Source organism: Natator depressus, chromosome 2 (genome assembly GCF_965152275.1).
Source record: "Natator depressus isolate rNatDep1 chromosome 2, rNatDep2.hap1, whole genome shotgun sequence".
Lineage (NCBI taxonomy): Eukaryota > Metazoa > Chordata > Testudines > Cheloniidae > Natator > Natator depressus.
Window position 1 is genome coordinate 204211993 of NC_134235.1, and position 14808 is coordinate 204226800.

The 14808-nt window shown below is 41.3% G+C and overlaps 1 protein-coding gene across 5 annotated transcripts in view; it reads right to left on the minus strand.

The window, feature by feature from the left end:
* The window catches only part of STK31 (serine/threonine kinase 31), an 85638-nt gene extending 73141 nt beyond the window's left edge, over positions 1-12497 (minus strand). The window contains exons 1-7 of one of the 5 annotated variants that reach the window (XM_074945774.1): positions 12174-12497; positions 10867-10905; positions 10736-10788; positions 8523-8621; positions 7649-7723; positions 4349-4507; positions 2426-2784 (exon numbers count right to left, since the gene is read on the minus strand). In XM_074945774.1, the coding sequence (XP_074801875.1) occupies positions 2426-2784; positions 4349-4507; positions 7649-7723; positions 8523-8621; positions 10736-10788; positions 10867-10894 (773 nt within the window). In that variant the 5' untranslated portion in view covers positions 10895-10905; positions 12174-12497. Of the gene's footprint in view, positions 1-2425; positions 2785-4348; positions 4508-7648; positions 7724-8522; positions 8622-10735; positions 10789-10866; positions 10906-11899; positions 12051-12084 lie in introns of those variants that run through there. The other 4 variants (XM_074945775.1, XM_074945773.1, XM_074945776.1 and 1 more) reach the window with 4 other exon arrangements.
* Positions 12498-14808: the final 2311 nt, after the last annotated feature.

A 14808-nucleotide genomic window follows, 5' to 3' on the forward strand; every position in this document is an offset into this window, starting at 1 on the left:
GAACAGTGATTTGAAACAGTTTATCAGAGATCAAAGATCTCAGTTCTGTTCCCACCTCAGCCATAAACTACCTTGTGACTTGGGTATGCCACAACCTCTTTGTGCCTGAGTTTCCTTCATGGGCATATATGTACAAAAGACCTCACTAAATAAAGTTTAGGATATGCATAGTATTATTAAAAACAGCCCTGGGAATGGGAAGAAGTAAAAAGCTAGGATCTCCTTTCTACCCAGAGGTGCCCATTTCCCTAGGCCAGTCTGGACATTATGGAGGACAATGCTGCTGCAGCAGAAAGGAAGAAAGAATGGATTGTTTACCAGACCCTGAGCTTCTCTAAAATTCAGGAAACAGTGCTGGCTACTTCAAAGCAATTCAGGGATGAGGCAGTTTACTATCAAGCTAACTGAGCTGCATTCCAAATTAGGGTCTCAAACATCAATGTGCACAAACATCCTGGTGTTCCAGAATGTGATCTTGCAACACATAACATGGGGGAAGTCATGCCCCTAGATGCTTCAGTGATGGGCTCTCTATAAAATTCTTAAATAGACAGAGGAGATCAGGAAAATATGAAAATCCAGTGAAATTCAAATATATATATTTTTAGAAGACATTAACTTATTCTGCTGCCTAACATTTCCGGTTACTGAGCAGCATCTTTCCCACCCACATTCCCCTTCTTCAGCAAATTGTAGCCCTGGAAACTCTAGTTACCATGAGTGTCTTTTTAAAGATTTATGACCAACATCACCACCTCTTGTCACTGTAAGCACAAGAGGTACAGACACATACTTACTTCCAGTTATAATACTTGGCTTTATTTCATCTGAGCATAGCTCTTGTACTCCCTTCCCCAACAGACAAAAAAGATATACTTTTATACTTTTATATTTTTGGACAGTGAATTTTTTTTTTTAATATTCAGGAAAATTAACATGGACTGACTGAATCAGGTAAGCTCCAGCGCAAGTAACCAATATGCTCTATCATAAGCTGAAAACAACATGTGTGAGTGCATACTTATATAATGTATAACTGTGTTGTCTCTTTTGCAAAACTATGGCAGGGACCTATGCCTTGCAACTTCAATCCTCAACTAAACCTTCGCACATCGTCTTCTCCCTTACCTTGGAACCACTGTCCCAACTTTCATCAATGTTTCTTAACAGCCAGGCCCCAAGCTCTTCCAAGAGCAGGGGGGAAAGGGGAAGAAGGGATGGACATTCTTCAGATAGTTAATACATAGAGAATTAGCTGTGCTCTCACTGCATGACCCCTCTCTCTCTCTGCTACACAAGTGCGCAGATTAATAAAATAGTAAAGATAAGAGTAACAACACTGAAGAGAACAAAAGCTCAAATGAAATGAGTCACAGAGCAGAAACCATCTTTAATAAGAAAGACAAGTTTCAGCTACAGAAAAAAAAAACAATAATTAAGAGTATCAGGCAAAGATTTGAAATGTGTCCAGCGATTCTGGATGACCAACTTGAAAGCCCTTAAAGGGGCTGGAGTTTCCTACACTGTGCACTTTCCTACACTAAGCACTTTCTCAAGAAGGATGGAATCTTTCTTTTTTTTTAAATACATAAAAATAAAGAAGGAAAGAAAATGAAGACACGAAAGAGGAGTGAATTAGGAGATGGAAGAGAACAATTTACCATGCCTTCTATATTTGGTTCTATTGGATGCCAAAAAATTTCTGTTTCCCAACCTGATTCTGTACAGACCTCTCTTGGGAATTGTGTAAAGACTTTTGGCCCGATTTTCATACCAGGCTTCCTTTTTTGCAGGGTCAGTTTTGTACCCACGCCCACAGGTCATTCATAAATTTCCCTTGCAATTCACAGCAGCAGTAATATACAGTGGGAGAAAGAGACACCATGTGTACATAAACACAGCCCAGTTTCAAAAAGCCAGCCCTTTGAGTGCGAACTCCAATTTAATCAATCATTTAGAACAGGCTATCTTTATAACTCATTATGTTGCTAGAAAGCCCAAAAGAAGTGCAGCATTTTTAAAACTAATAATATTTTTGTACCAATTATAGTTTGTTGTATGATGGCAGTAACATCTCTTGCTTTCTAGTATATGCAGAACATATGGCTTTTGGGATTAAGCAAAGACAAGGCACATAAATGGCTTAATCTCTGCAGCGATTTATTGTTTTGTGCAATATAAAATAATAAAAGTTATCCCTTAACTAACCATTGGACATATAATCCACAAAAAAATTCCAAAATATTCTCTTTAGTAAATGGAGCTTTTAGGAGACAAAACATCCACTTAGCAAGGGCTGAAATTTATTGTCTTTAGTTGCTCACTTTTTGCCTTTTCCACTTTCCTCTCCTACATACACACTGCTCAGTAATGAGTCTATATCAAAACAGTGACACATTCATTATCAGACTCCACGCTGTCTTACTTCGCAAAAGGCATATGGTTCCCAGTATGATTTTCATTCCTCATATTGGTACCTATCTGGTCACCAAAACGCCCTTTCAGTCGATTGGATACTGAAGGGTTGGGTCTGTTCTCCCATGCTGGAGCTGTAACTTTTGCATTCCAGGGTTTGTACGGAACGACTTCTATTTTTTTCTCTTCGCAGTTGTTAGCATTTATAGGGGATTTGCATTTTTCAGCAAACCCCTTCTTAGCCACCTCTTCCCCAATATCCACTTTTCCATACTCTGCCTGGGCAACAATGGTACCATCCTGGTATGTGGCTTTGTGTCGCATTTTTATTTCTTTTTCAAAAATTAAACTGCATAAGAACTTTCTCCCCTGTAAAATAAATGTACAGAAGTTATAAAACTGCTCATAGTGAATAGTTTCTCTTTGCTTAACTCAACTAACTTTCCATCAGCAAACAGATCTGTTAAAGACTTCAGTGGAGCCTAGAGGAGTTAGACTTTCAATGGAAGTTGGGCACCAAACTACATTAGGCCACTTTGAAAATCCCAGGCCAAATATTTAACAGCATTATAAAAAGGTTAGCCTTTCAGTAATACAGGAAAAGATATTATAAATAATAATGTGATTTGTGCCATTCCTCTAACCCCTTCCCCCTGCCATTTTAGCTGTCAACATTTTATCCACATTGGTCATAGTCACTTAAATGAAATGGCTAAAGCTTAACCACAGCACTAAATATCTCCCATTTAAATAAGTCCTTACTACGACAGAGCAAATTATATAAAAATGCATGATCAGCTACATATCCACCACTGGAAATGGAATGCAAATGTAATTACATTACTACATATAAAAATCTACATTGTGAATATCAAAATTGAAATGTCAAGACTGAAAAATCAAGCATTCAAAAGTTAGGAAATGCCAACCAAACCAGAAATGATAGTTTGATTGCTAGTGTCAGACACTGGCAGCTTTGAAGGCTGAGAGGAATGGGATGTGGTATAGCCCTTCAAAAAAGTGGCTGAAAACAAGCTGAAAACAACTTAACAGAGAAAAAACTACCCTTAACTCAGCCATTTCTTTGAATAAGCTGTTTTTGCTGGGGGTTTTGTTTTTGTTTTTTTTTTGGGGGGGGGGGGAGGGGGGGGGGAACAAGTTCAGCCTGAGGCAGAGAGCAGATATGGAAAAATTTAGCCCTAACAGTTAAAGTTTGGCACAATTATAAGTAACTGGAAACAGTGGGTTACAGTGGAATTTGTTAGGCAGCCTTTACTAGAGGCATTGTTACTACCTCCAACTACACGATTAACAACAATCTCCAGATTCTCCTCTAAGCCACCAGTTGAGTGTAGAAGTGCCAAAGACGAAGCAAATTCACACTCACTGATGGCAAGAGGGCAGGTATTTTCTAGTTCCATCCATCAACCCAGCATTCTTTCCTCTGAATTTAATTTATTTAAATATTTTCTGTGGCACTCATCATCATCATCCCTGAGCAACCCACAAACATCAATGGATTCATGATCCACTCCAACAGGGAATACTTCCCTGTTGATTTAGGGAAGTATTACTTTCTGTTAAAGATGGACACTGAAACAGAGAGAGAGAGCCATATCACTTAGTCAAGGTCAGAGAGTTTGTGACAGAGCCAGGAACAGAACCTAGAGCTCCCAAGACCATCCTTCATCTACTACTGGCTATCTAGATAGCATCTTCACTGATTTTTTTAAGATGCCCATTTTGGCTTTTAAAGTTCATTAACAGTGAGAGATGTGACTATCTTACAGATATCCCCCATGAGTCTCAGCTTGATGGGTAAAGACATTCTCACATTCATCTTTTATGGATTCCTAAGCATGAAAATTTGTAGATAGTTGGCTTTGTGTGTTACACAGTTCATCATCCATGCATTTAGAAGTCTATCACTTACCTGGTCAAATTTATTTAAATCTTGGTCAGGAGGAATCTGTAGTCCCCAGAGTCTATACTTTTTAGCAATGCTGGGAAACTGCAAGTTCTTTGGAATCTCAACTATTTCTGATCGATTTAGAATCTCAGAATTTCCATAATCAATGTATAATACTTGACACTGTGGCAATAATATAAAATATAAATAAGCATAGCTGCTACAAGTCTACTAAGTAGTATGTATTAAAGTATACAGTACTTAGAGGACTATATATCACTTGTGATGCTAGTGTGTGAGTCCTAAAGGGAGTTCTACATCTGATCAAGGGCAACATACAGAAAAGATAGCTACGCCCTTATAGAAGCAAACCTACTAGGTAGGAGAAGTCACAGCTCAAACTATCCCATCAAAACTGAAAATTAAAATAAAATCTCAATTTACAAATATAAAATTTGTTGTCCTAAGTTACTGTGCCATTTTTATGGTCAGCATAATGCGTTTTCAAGGTCAAAGCTCTTCCATTTTCTGTTTAAAAATCCTGAACATTTATTATCCTCATCTCTTCCAGTGTAAATCTATTCTCTATACAGAATAATCATTGTTCATAGCACCCCTTACCTTAAGCTGTGAACAATGATGTCATTTAGAGGAAGCAACTGTCACCTCTCCTCAAGTATAAAACTATCAATTTCAGTGCAACAAGCTCCCAATTGACAGGTGTCAAAAGACCTTGACAAACAACTAAGAAGTAGCTTACAGTTTCAATATATGAAGAAAAAATGGTATCAGATATAAAACAACACAAAACAGTAAGATAGAGATACAAAAGGCAATAAATGTGCCTGAAATTACAACGGGCTTCTCAAAGGAAATCTTTGGCAGTTTTATTCTAATACCTTGCATAAACAGCTAAATATTTACTAAGTATACGGTTTAAAAAAATTCTGAACAGTCTTTATAAATAGCCATTCATTGTTTCATGAGTCCACTTCAGCCCATTCGAGTCTCACAGTGCAGGCTACAGTTTTTGTGGTATTTCCAAGAAGGAGATATATTTGATGATTAAAAGCAGGTCTGAAAGCAGGACATTTCAAAGGTTAAGCAAGTTCTATGGTGTTTTTACAATTTGCTTATGTTAATTCAACAGCTCATGTACTAATGTTTTTTAAATGAAAAACCACATTCAGTCTTACTTTTCTTCTAATAATTAAAGTGCTGGCTTGCTAGCAGCTTGAGTTTTTGGGAAGTAAGTATATGTATTGGTATATGTATTCATATTACATTTGGAGTCTGGGATGCAGGAAGGACTCCGAATTTGGGGGGGCTCTGGGCTGGGGGTGCAGGCTCTGGGGTGGGGTCAAGAATGAGGGTTTGGGGTGCGGGAAGAGGTTCCGGGTTTGGGGGGGGCTCAGTGCTGGAGCAGGGGATGGGGCAGAGGGTTGGGGCACAGGGTTACCTCCGGCGGCTCCCGGTCAGCAGCACAGCCTGGGTGCAGAGGCAAGCTTCCCGCCTGTCCTGGCACCGTGAACCGCACTGTGCCCTGGAAGTGGCCAGCAGCAGGTCCGGCTTCTAGGCAGACGCACGCAAGCCTCGGGGTGGGAGTAGCACGCAGAGCCCCGTGGCCCCCCGCCTATAAGTCAGACCCACTGCTGGCTGCTTCCAGGATGCAGCGCGGTGTCAGAACAGGTAGGCACTAGCCTGTCTTAGCTGGGCAGCACCGCCAACAGGACTCTTTAACATCCCAGTCAGCGGTACTGACCAGAGCGACCCAGTGCCTTACATGCCGCAACCCAGTACTGGGTCGCGACCCAAACTTTGAAAAACACTGAGTTAGGGAAAAAATCCCAAATTTAGCACCTCACTCTAAATTTAAACTTTATTTTTAAGAACAAAACAGCTTTTCACTGATAATTTTTCCAGTTTTAAATCTGGCTATGAAATGACATAGGAAAAGTTGTGAAATCAGACTGTCTTCGAGTGCAGAGGTGAAATTAAAGGAAGCTCCCAAATCATGTGGACATCACCATTTCAAGTGAGGGTAATAAATCTCTTGTATTTGGACATCAAAATTACCAAACAACCCTAGCCTGGGAGCTTAAAAAAAAAAAAGGGGGGGGGGGGGCACCTGAAAGCCATCAGTATCAGCTCTAATATTATTTCAGTGAATGTTTTCAGCCAGATCCCAACTCCCATTTTCTCATCTAAGAAGTTCTGAAGTGAAATGGTGCTGCTTGATAACCCTGGCAAGTATGCATGTATGACTTCAAAGGTATACACAAACTGTACCAATCTTCCCATCAACTTAAAGCTTCCAAAAGGACTTATCACTTTAACACACGGGTGGGCAAACTCTTTGGCCTGAGGGCCACATCTGGGTATGGAAACTGTATGGCGGGCCATGAATGCTCACGAAATTGGGAGTTGGAGTGCGGGAGGGGGTGAGGGCACCGGCTGAAGGTGCGGGCTCTTGGGTACGGCCAGAAATGAGGAATTCAGGGTGTGGAAGAGGGCTCTGGGCTGGGGCAGGGGTTTGGGTGCTCTGGGGTGGGGCTGGGGATGAGGGGTTTGGGGTGCAGGAGGGTGCTCCATGCTGGGATTGAGGGGTTCGGCGGGCGGGAAACGCATCAAGTCCGGGCCAGGGGGGTGAGGGCTCCGGCTGGGGGTGCGGGCTCTGGGGTGGGGCTGGGAGGTTTGGGGTACAGGAGGGTGCTCCGGGCTGAGACTGAGGGGTTCAGAGGGCAGGAGGGGGATCAGTGCTGGCACATGAGGTTCGGGCATGGGAGGGGGTCAGGGGTGCAGGCTCCAGGCACTGTTTACCTCAAGCAGCTCCTGGAAGCAGTGGCATGTCCCCTTTCCAGCTCCTATGTGGAGCCACAGCCAGGTGACTTTGCGTGCTGCCCCGTCTACAGTCGCCACCACTGCAGCTCCCATTGGCCACAGTTCCCAGCCAATGGGAGCTGCAGAGCTGGCGCTTGGAGTGGTGGCAGTGTGCGGAGCCCTCTGGCTGCCCCTACCTGTAGGAGCCGGAGGTGGGACATGCTGCGGCTTCCAGGAGCTGCGCAGAGCAGGGCAAGCCCCTGATCCTGCTCCCCGGCGGGAGCTCAAGGGCCAGATTAAAAGGTCTGACAGGCCGGATGCGGCCCACGGGCCGTAGTTTGCCCACGCCTGCTTTAACGTATGCCCCAGCCAAGTAACCACAGATTTAGATTTTTTTTAGGCAACGATATGCCTCAGAAGTATATCATTTTTTGTTTCCATATATGTGCTTTTAAAAGTGATTCAGCAGTAAAGAACAATAATATCCTTAAGCCTATTTCCTGCCTTTTCATCACTGATCACTTGCTGTACTTTGCATCTATACCAGCATTTATCTTCAGAAAAACATCCACCGTAGATCTGTAGATCAGAAGAGAAAGTGGCATTCTGTAAGCATAAGTGCACCTCAAAATTATATACCACAGTCCATTACAACACTTATTTTTCAAAAGTTTGTAATCTGGATATTTGCACAATATTGAAACAAAGTGGCAGTTCACCTAACTCAGTATCCTGTCTCCTAGGCTAGCATACGCTGCATGCTTCAAAATATATAATCCTCAATACATCTTGTTACACAATACGATACTTTGAAGAAATGTTTTATCATGCTGCAAAACATGTTATGTATTGGATTCATGGAGCTTTTGCTATGTGCCATGCTACACAGTTTTACAGACAATACTAAATAAATAATAAATAACAATAATAATAGATATGAAGAAGGTAAATGCCAACCACAGTATCATAGAGATTTCTGGATTTTATTTTTTTAATGAAATCAAAAAGGTGATCATAAGAATAATCTAATTTACCTGCACAACCATATGCAGTTCAGGAGATGAGGTAGTCTACTATGAAGCAAGTTATAGGTAAACTTAAGTAGCATAAGTGTGGGCATGCGTATTTTTTTTTATGTACGTATATAAAGATATACGTACACACACACCCCCTAGAAAATTTTCACTATTACTCTATTTTGCATTTTTTCCCCCTGAGTATCTGGGGTTTATCTTTTAGTTGAGAGAATAAAAGTCATATTACAAAAAATAATAAAAAAAAAATCTAAGAAATCAGTTGTGTAGAAAAAAGATTTTTACATATGTGTAAAAAAACAAATTCACACACTCCACACACACACACACACACACCCCTTTACCTTAGTAAAATCAGGATTGCCAAAAACTGAGTTGGCCTGAGGACAAACTTCAGCCAGTGCACAACTTAATTTCAAGATGTCATTATTTCTACTGATGTTCTAAGTAGTAGGAGGGGAGAGTAAAAAGTGTTAGCTATCATTTGAAAGCCTTTAAACATCTGTTTCAAAAGCCAATAAATAAGTCAAAACATCTACTAATCCTGACACCACTGCACTGCCCTGACAAGTTTCACCTTCTAAATCTTGAACTGTATATACAAGCTTGTTTGCAATTTATTTCCAACACTGGAAAGCGACTTTCAGGGGTTAGGGAACATACTATGGTGAGATGTCATTCTAGCAAAAAATTGGTCTGAAAAAAATATTTACTTTAACAGCTTAACTTTTTTTTAGACATTTTGTGAAAACGACAGTCACAAGACCTTGTAAAAATGTGATTTTAAAACTCATAATGTGAGCATTCATGTATTTTTGGGACGAAGTATGTAGCACTCCTCTTCCAACATTATGGGAAAAGGTCACAACTTTTTTATATCTTGTTTTCTTACTTGTAGGAATAATTGTTTGGTTTGACTGATGTGAACAAGTCCTTTTAATTGTATTTTGGTCTATCAAGTTGTAAAAACCTGTATCAACTACAGATGATGAGACATCTATTTTATTTTAAGTTCAAAGTGTAGAAAATCCAGAGTGTGGAGAGGGAGAGAAAAAATTAGTGTAATAAAAATGACTTTTGCTTATCCACTAAAAGAATAGTAGGGTACAGAATACTAGAAAAATTCTAGGATTAAGTGCAGAATGAATAAATTCAAATTCTAAAGAAGGAAATTATTACTAGTGATAGGTCTAATGATCTCCTTAGAAGAAAACAGTCAATGCGTAAATTTATAAGTAGTTTAAATAAACTCATGTATCATAATGAGTCTGTGAGTACACATACAGTTAAGCCAATACTTGAAAAGACCTCCAAGTAATTAAGAATACTGTAATTAAAAAGGACACCATCAACATGGTATCTAGTGAATTAAAAAAAAAAAAAAGTTAAAAGCAGTTTCAGGTAGTGCATCTGCCACTGAGTCTCCCTACCAGTTTTGGGTTTTACAATCATTTACTCTATTTTAAGTAAAAAGAAAAGGAGTACTTGTGGCACCTTAGAGACTAACCAATTTATCTGAGCATAAGCTTTCGTGAGCTACAGCTCACTTCATCTGATGAAGTGAGCTGTAGCTCACGAAAGCTTTAACCAATTTATCTGAGCATAAGCTTTCGTGAGCTACAGCTCACTTCATCAGATGAAGTGAGCTGTAGCTCACGAAAGCTCATGCTCAAATAAATTGGTTAGTCTCTAAGGTGCCACAAGTACTCCTTTTCTTTTTGCGAATACAGACTAACCCGGCTGTTACTCTGAAACCTGTCTATTTTAAGTGTTGCTTTTCCTGCCACTGTGTGCCCACATGAAGAATTAGGGATATTGGCCATATACAGGAAGTGAAACTAACGATAAACAAAGTCCTGTCAAATTCACAAAGTAAAAACAAGACAATCTGAATTTTTTTCCTAATTTTTCAGTTATCTTAAGTGTTACTTGTAACACCACACACCTGACAAAACACACGCATCACCTACACCCCCAAAAGATAGCATGTCCATTGTTTAAAGTTATGTACCTGGGGATGAGCAACACAGACCAAGTTCTCATTACAGAAACCTCCAACCTGGTGTGCTGTTTCCCATTCTAACTTGAGAATCACAATAGATTTTTCCATTATTTTTGTTTTGTCAGAATTTTAAAGTTAGTCATGTTAAAAGTTTAAAGACCCCAAGATCAACTTTCCATACTATTCCTGATCCAACACTGATAGCTCTAACATTCAAGCTTTTATGTAGGACCTACTGTACACTGAATAGAGTAAGTCCATGCAAAATCTGAGTTGGCTGATGGTCAGCAGTTTTCTAATCCAATTCAGAAGGCAATGTGTGACTCCTGTTTATGTCAGTATTAAGCAACTGAACAGCTGGATGGAATATTTTAACCACATTGTTGGATGTTCAACTTTGGAGCCTAAGGAGTTTGTTTTTTATCCCAAGTCCCATTCATATATCCATCAGGCATTTCAAATTTTGTGTAAGTAAATCCCTGCCATTTTTGTGTGAAACTAGAACAAACAAACAGATACTGGAATATCTTATTCAAGAAGGTTTTTTTACATCACCTGCGCCCAAAATGTCACAGCATCTTCAACATGACAACCAACCACATCTCCAACTGGGAGGAAAAAAAATATTTTAAATCAATTCTGAATTTTAGTGTTAACAAAGGAAACAATCTATTTTCCTTCAGTACCTTTATTGTATCCTGTCTCTTCATCCATTACGACAAATCCTGAAACAATACAAAACATCTAGAGTTTAACCTAATAGTAGAAATTAAGGAACAAATAACCACTTTACTAGTAAAATCAATCTGGAATTCACAGAGACATGCATGGAGCCACACAATGACATTTTCCAGTCTCTTTTCAGGCTTTAAATGCAATTTAATTACACTGTAGATCTGGAAATAGAATCTGTCCGCTAAATAGTGCGATCAGAACCAACAATGGAAGGAGAGGACATTTTCCCTAAAGACATCAAAACTAATAGCGGCGCCATTCTCCTCTCCTCCCCCAATATATATGAGAGAGCAGAGGGCTTTGTTCTAAGAACTGTATTTAATAACCTGGAGGATTTTTCCCTGATTAGAATTGTATGAATACGGTTTAGGATCGCTTAATAGCATCTAAATGTTACCATCAAATCTACAACTGTGTGTAAAGAGGGCATATTTTAAACATGGCCCTATGGAAACAACAGCTTTGTACTGTACTTCTGATCTAGATGGCAAAATAGCAGCCTCCCCAGAGACAATCCTGCTTTACCTAAACTGTTGCTAGTATAGGTACAACTGTAGCATGGAAAAAGTCTAATGGTCGTCAAGAGATCCCATCAATAAAGAATTATCTGTTCATCTTAATAGTCCTAAACCACTGACTCAACTGCCAACTTCCAGAAAATACATTCAAGTGTCTGATCATTAATCTACATTTCAACTTTTTCCAGTTGGGCCTTCATCTGACTATGGCAGCTCCACCAGTACAAGCTCCAAGCTGACCTAGCATGGTTTACTGCAATGCAGTTTACCGTGATTTGAAACCAACTGGTTTTTACATGGAAAGGGCCCCTGCAGCCTGGTTTTACGTGCTGAACCCCAGGCTGCTGTGAGCATTTAGTGGGAGTGGATCCTGGAGACCCGTGGCCTCTTGCCGGGGGCCTGGCTCCCAGAACTCATGCAAGGGGAGTTGCAAAAAGCCGTCCCTGCTGCTGCCCTTCACACCAACCCCAGTGCCGCAGGCCAACGGGAGGAAGCATGCCCTGGTCTTACACCACCCCTGCCCCAGCACATATTGCACCCGATCCCCGGCGACAGCGGCCAGGATTAACTCCAGGAGCGCTGCACCGGTCCCGACACCGAGGAACCAGCCCGTGGCTGCAGGTAGCGGATGCGGGGACGGGGGAAGGTTACCCGCAGCGCACACTGTCCGCGCTGCGAGCCCCCCGCGCACGTGCAGCTTCGGCCTCCAGAGGCAGCAGGGCCGGGAGACTCACACACACCTGCCTACCCCGCGACCGAGGAAGGGAGTGCGCCCCTTCCCGCCCTGCGCATACGCACGGGAACCCGCCCACGCCACGCCGGTGCCCGCTCTCACGAGACGCGTCAAGCGGCGCGCGCGCCGGGGGCGAGATACTGAGAGGCCTCGTGCGGCTGCGAGGCGGGAGGGGTGCTCGGCTCGCTGCCCTCAGCGGCTCCACGCCTCTGCCTCCGCCGCGGGCCTCAGCGGGGGCTGCGCAAGCAGGGGAGAGGGGCGGAGACCAGGGGGCGGCTTCGCGCCCTTGTCACCACGGGGATTTAATTCAGAAACAGAACAAATATTTGGATTTTTTAAAAATCCTCTCCCCGCCCACACCAGCAACGGGCTTCGCACCACCCCTAGCACGAGGCCGTGCCTGGTGGTATCCCCCGCCCGACACTGCTGCCCCGCATGGCCCCGGCTTCTGCCCAGCTGGTTCGCCAGCGCATGGCAGCCTCCCTTACAAGTCTCTCCCCTGCAGTGTCACTTCCCAGCACCCGCTCCCCCGCCCACCCTTCGGCAGGCGGCTGGGTCTCTCTTCTGAGCCCTTTCCTGTAAGGCGTGTCCCTTACAGAAGATGCTTCTTCCGGTTTGAAAGTCTTTGCTTTAATGTGGTGTTACATCCGTGCTTAATGTAGGGTAGCCAACCTTCTGGCATTGTCCTGGCGTCTCCAGGAACTAAAGTGTGCATAATTAAATCTTCAGTCAAAGATTATGTGGTGAGGAGACCTCCAGGAATACCTCCAACCAAAATTGGCAACCCGAATACCCTGGGTGTGACACGGAAGGCACTGTGGCAGACACACTGCCTTACTCTCATAATCACGAGAGGTCAAATGTAACTGCCATGTTTATGTTGTGGATGTTTTTGTGAAAAATACAGCAGTTTTTTTACTTGACCAGAAGAACAACTGCTACTAGTAGACAGAAATGTTATCTCCTCTTCAGGGAGACAACAGGCTTTTTCTTTTCTCTATGTTTGTACAGCACCCAGCACAAGAGAGCACTACCATAACATAAATATTAACTGAAACTACCCTGTTAAAAGTTCCCACCACCAGTATGTTCTCATACAATTAATCTTTTCATTTAAAGGAAAAATATTAAGACTCACACCTCAGAAACTCATCACTATCTTAACATGTCTCATCCTGATTGCATACAGGAAAAGAACCCCGGGATAATACTGTAAAAGAAGAGCCTGGAAACCTCTAATCATGTAAAAACTCACACATGACTAGACAACAGGACCCAGTACAGGCTGATGATTTGGTTTCCATTTTTGGAATATGAATAAAATAACTTAATGGAAGCAATCAGACTCCTAGATAAATATTTGTTGTACATTCTTGTCCAGATAACATATGAATGTGTATTGCTCTGATCTCTGATTTCTCTTCTACTAGCTGTGAAATAATTATTTTATTTACTTAGTTGATTTATAATTGTGTTGCTTTGTTATCGCCTATCATTTTTAAAAATAATTAACATTAAAAAAAGGATGGACAGTCTGAAAGTAAGTAAGCTAGTAAGTCTGAAACCAGTTAGGGCAGAATATGGAAGGCTCTGTGGTTCCTGAATTCTGAAGATGGCTTTTTTTCTTTTTAAGTTCTGGCTATATGCAAGAAGCTGACATGCCTCCAGAATAGGTTGTCCTGTTCCACAGCCAGTGTCTGCATACAGCTATCCAGCACACGTGCTTTGGCAGGTTATGGATATTTTTTAGTGGAAAAGACCCCATTGTTAGGATGGCTGTACTGATTTGTTTAAAAATGGGTCCCTCAGTCACACTTTAGATATATACATACATGATACGGTCTTTGAAATTAGACAACTGGAATTCAGTCTTGTATTAAACAATGTCCTAGCCATGATGTAAAATTTAGAACTCTAATTCTATCCTACCAAACAATCTCTTCCAAGCAACCAGAGTTATTTTTCAGATGAGACATTCCAGAAACCCTAAACACACATAGACCCCAATTCCCCAGACAATTACACATGCACAACTTGCCTTTAAAAATGGACAGTGTAAATTAAAAAAAAACAATTATGACTAGGTATCTCTACTTGAGGTGAGATTGCATACTTACTCATCCTACATTTTTAAAAAATCCCTGAGATAAAAGCTTTAGGAGTGGGAATAGTTACATATATTGGTTAAAAATCATCAAAGCAGAGGTGGTTTTACCCTATTTATAGCATAATAAAGGCAACAGGTTTTATTTTATTAGAAAGAAAACTATTTGAAAAGCATTCTTCAGGGCTGATTAAGGGTAGTGAAATGTATTGAATAGCACCACTTCCAGGATAGCAAGTCACCTCTCCCACTCCAGATTCCTTTGAATTAGTCACAAACTTTTAATAAGTCCAGGTGAATAACAGAGGAATTCACAATAGTACACTGATGAGTACATTAAAGTGCCTATAAAGAACTAATGTAGCTGGTCTGACAACTTCAGAGTGCGCTGGGTGAGTTCCAACGAGACTAAGGGCATGTCTACCCAACAAATTTAAGTCAATTTAAGTTATGTTGATGTAAAGCCACCACTATAATTAAACCACTGGTGCATGTCCACACTATGCTCCTTGTGTCGGTGAACAACATCCACATTAGC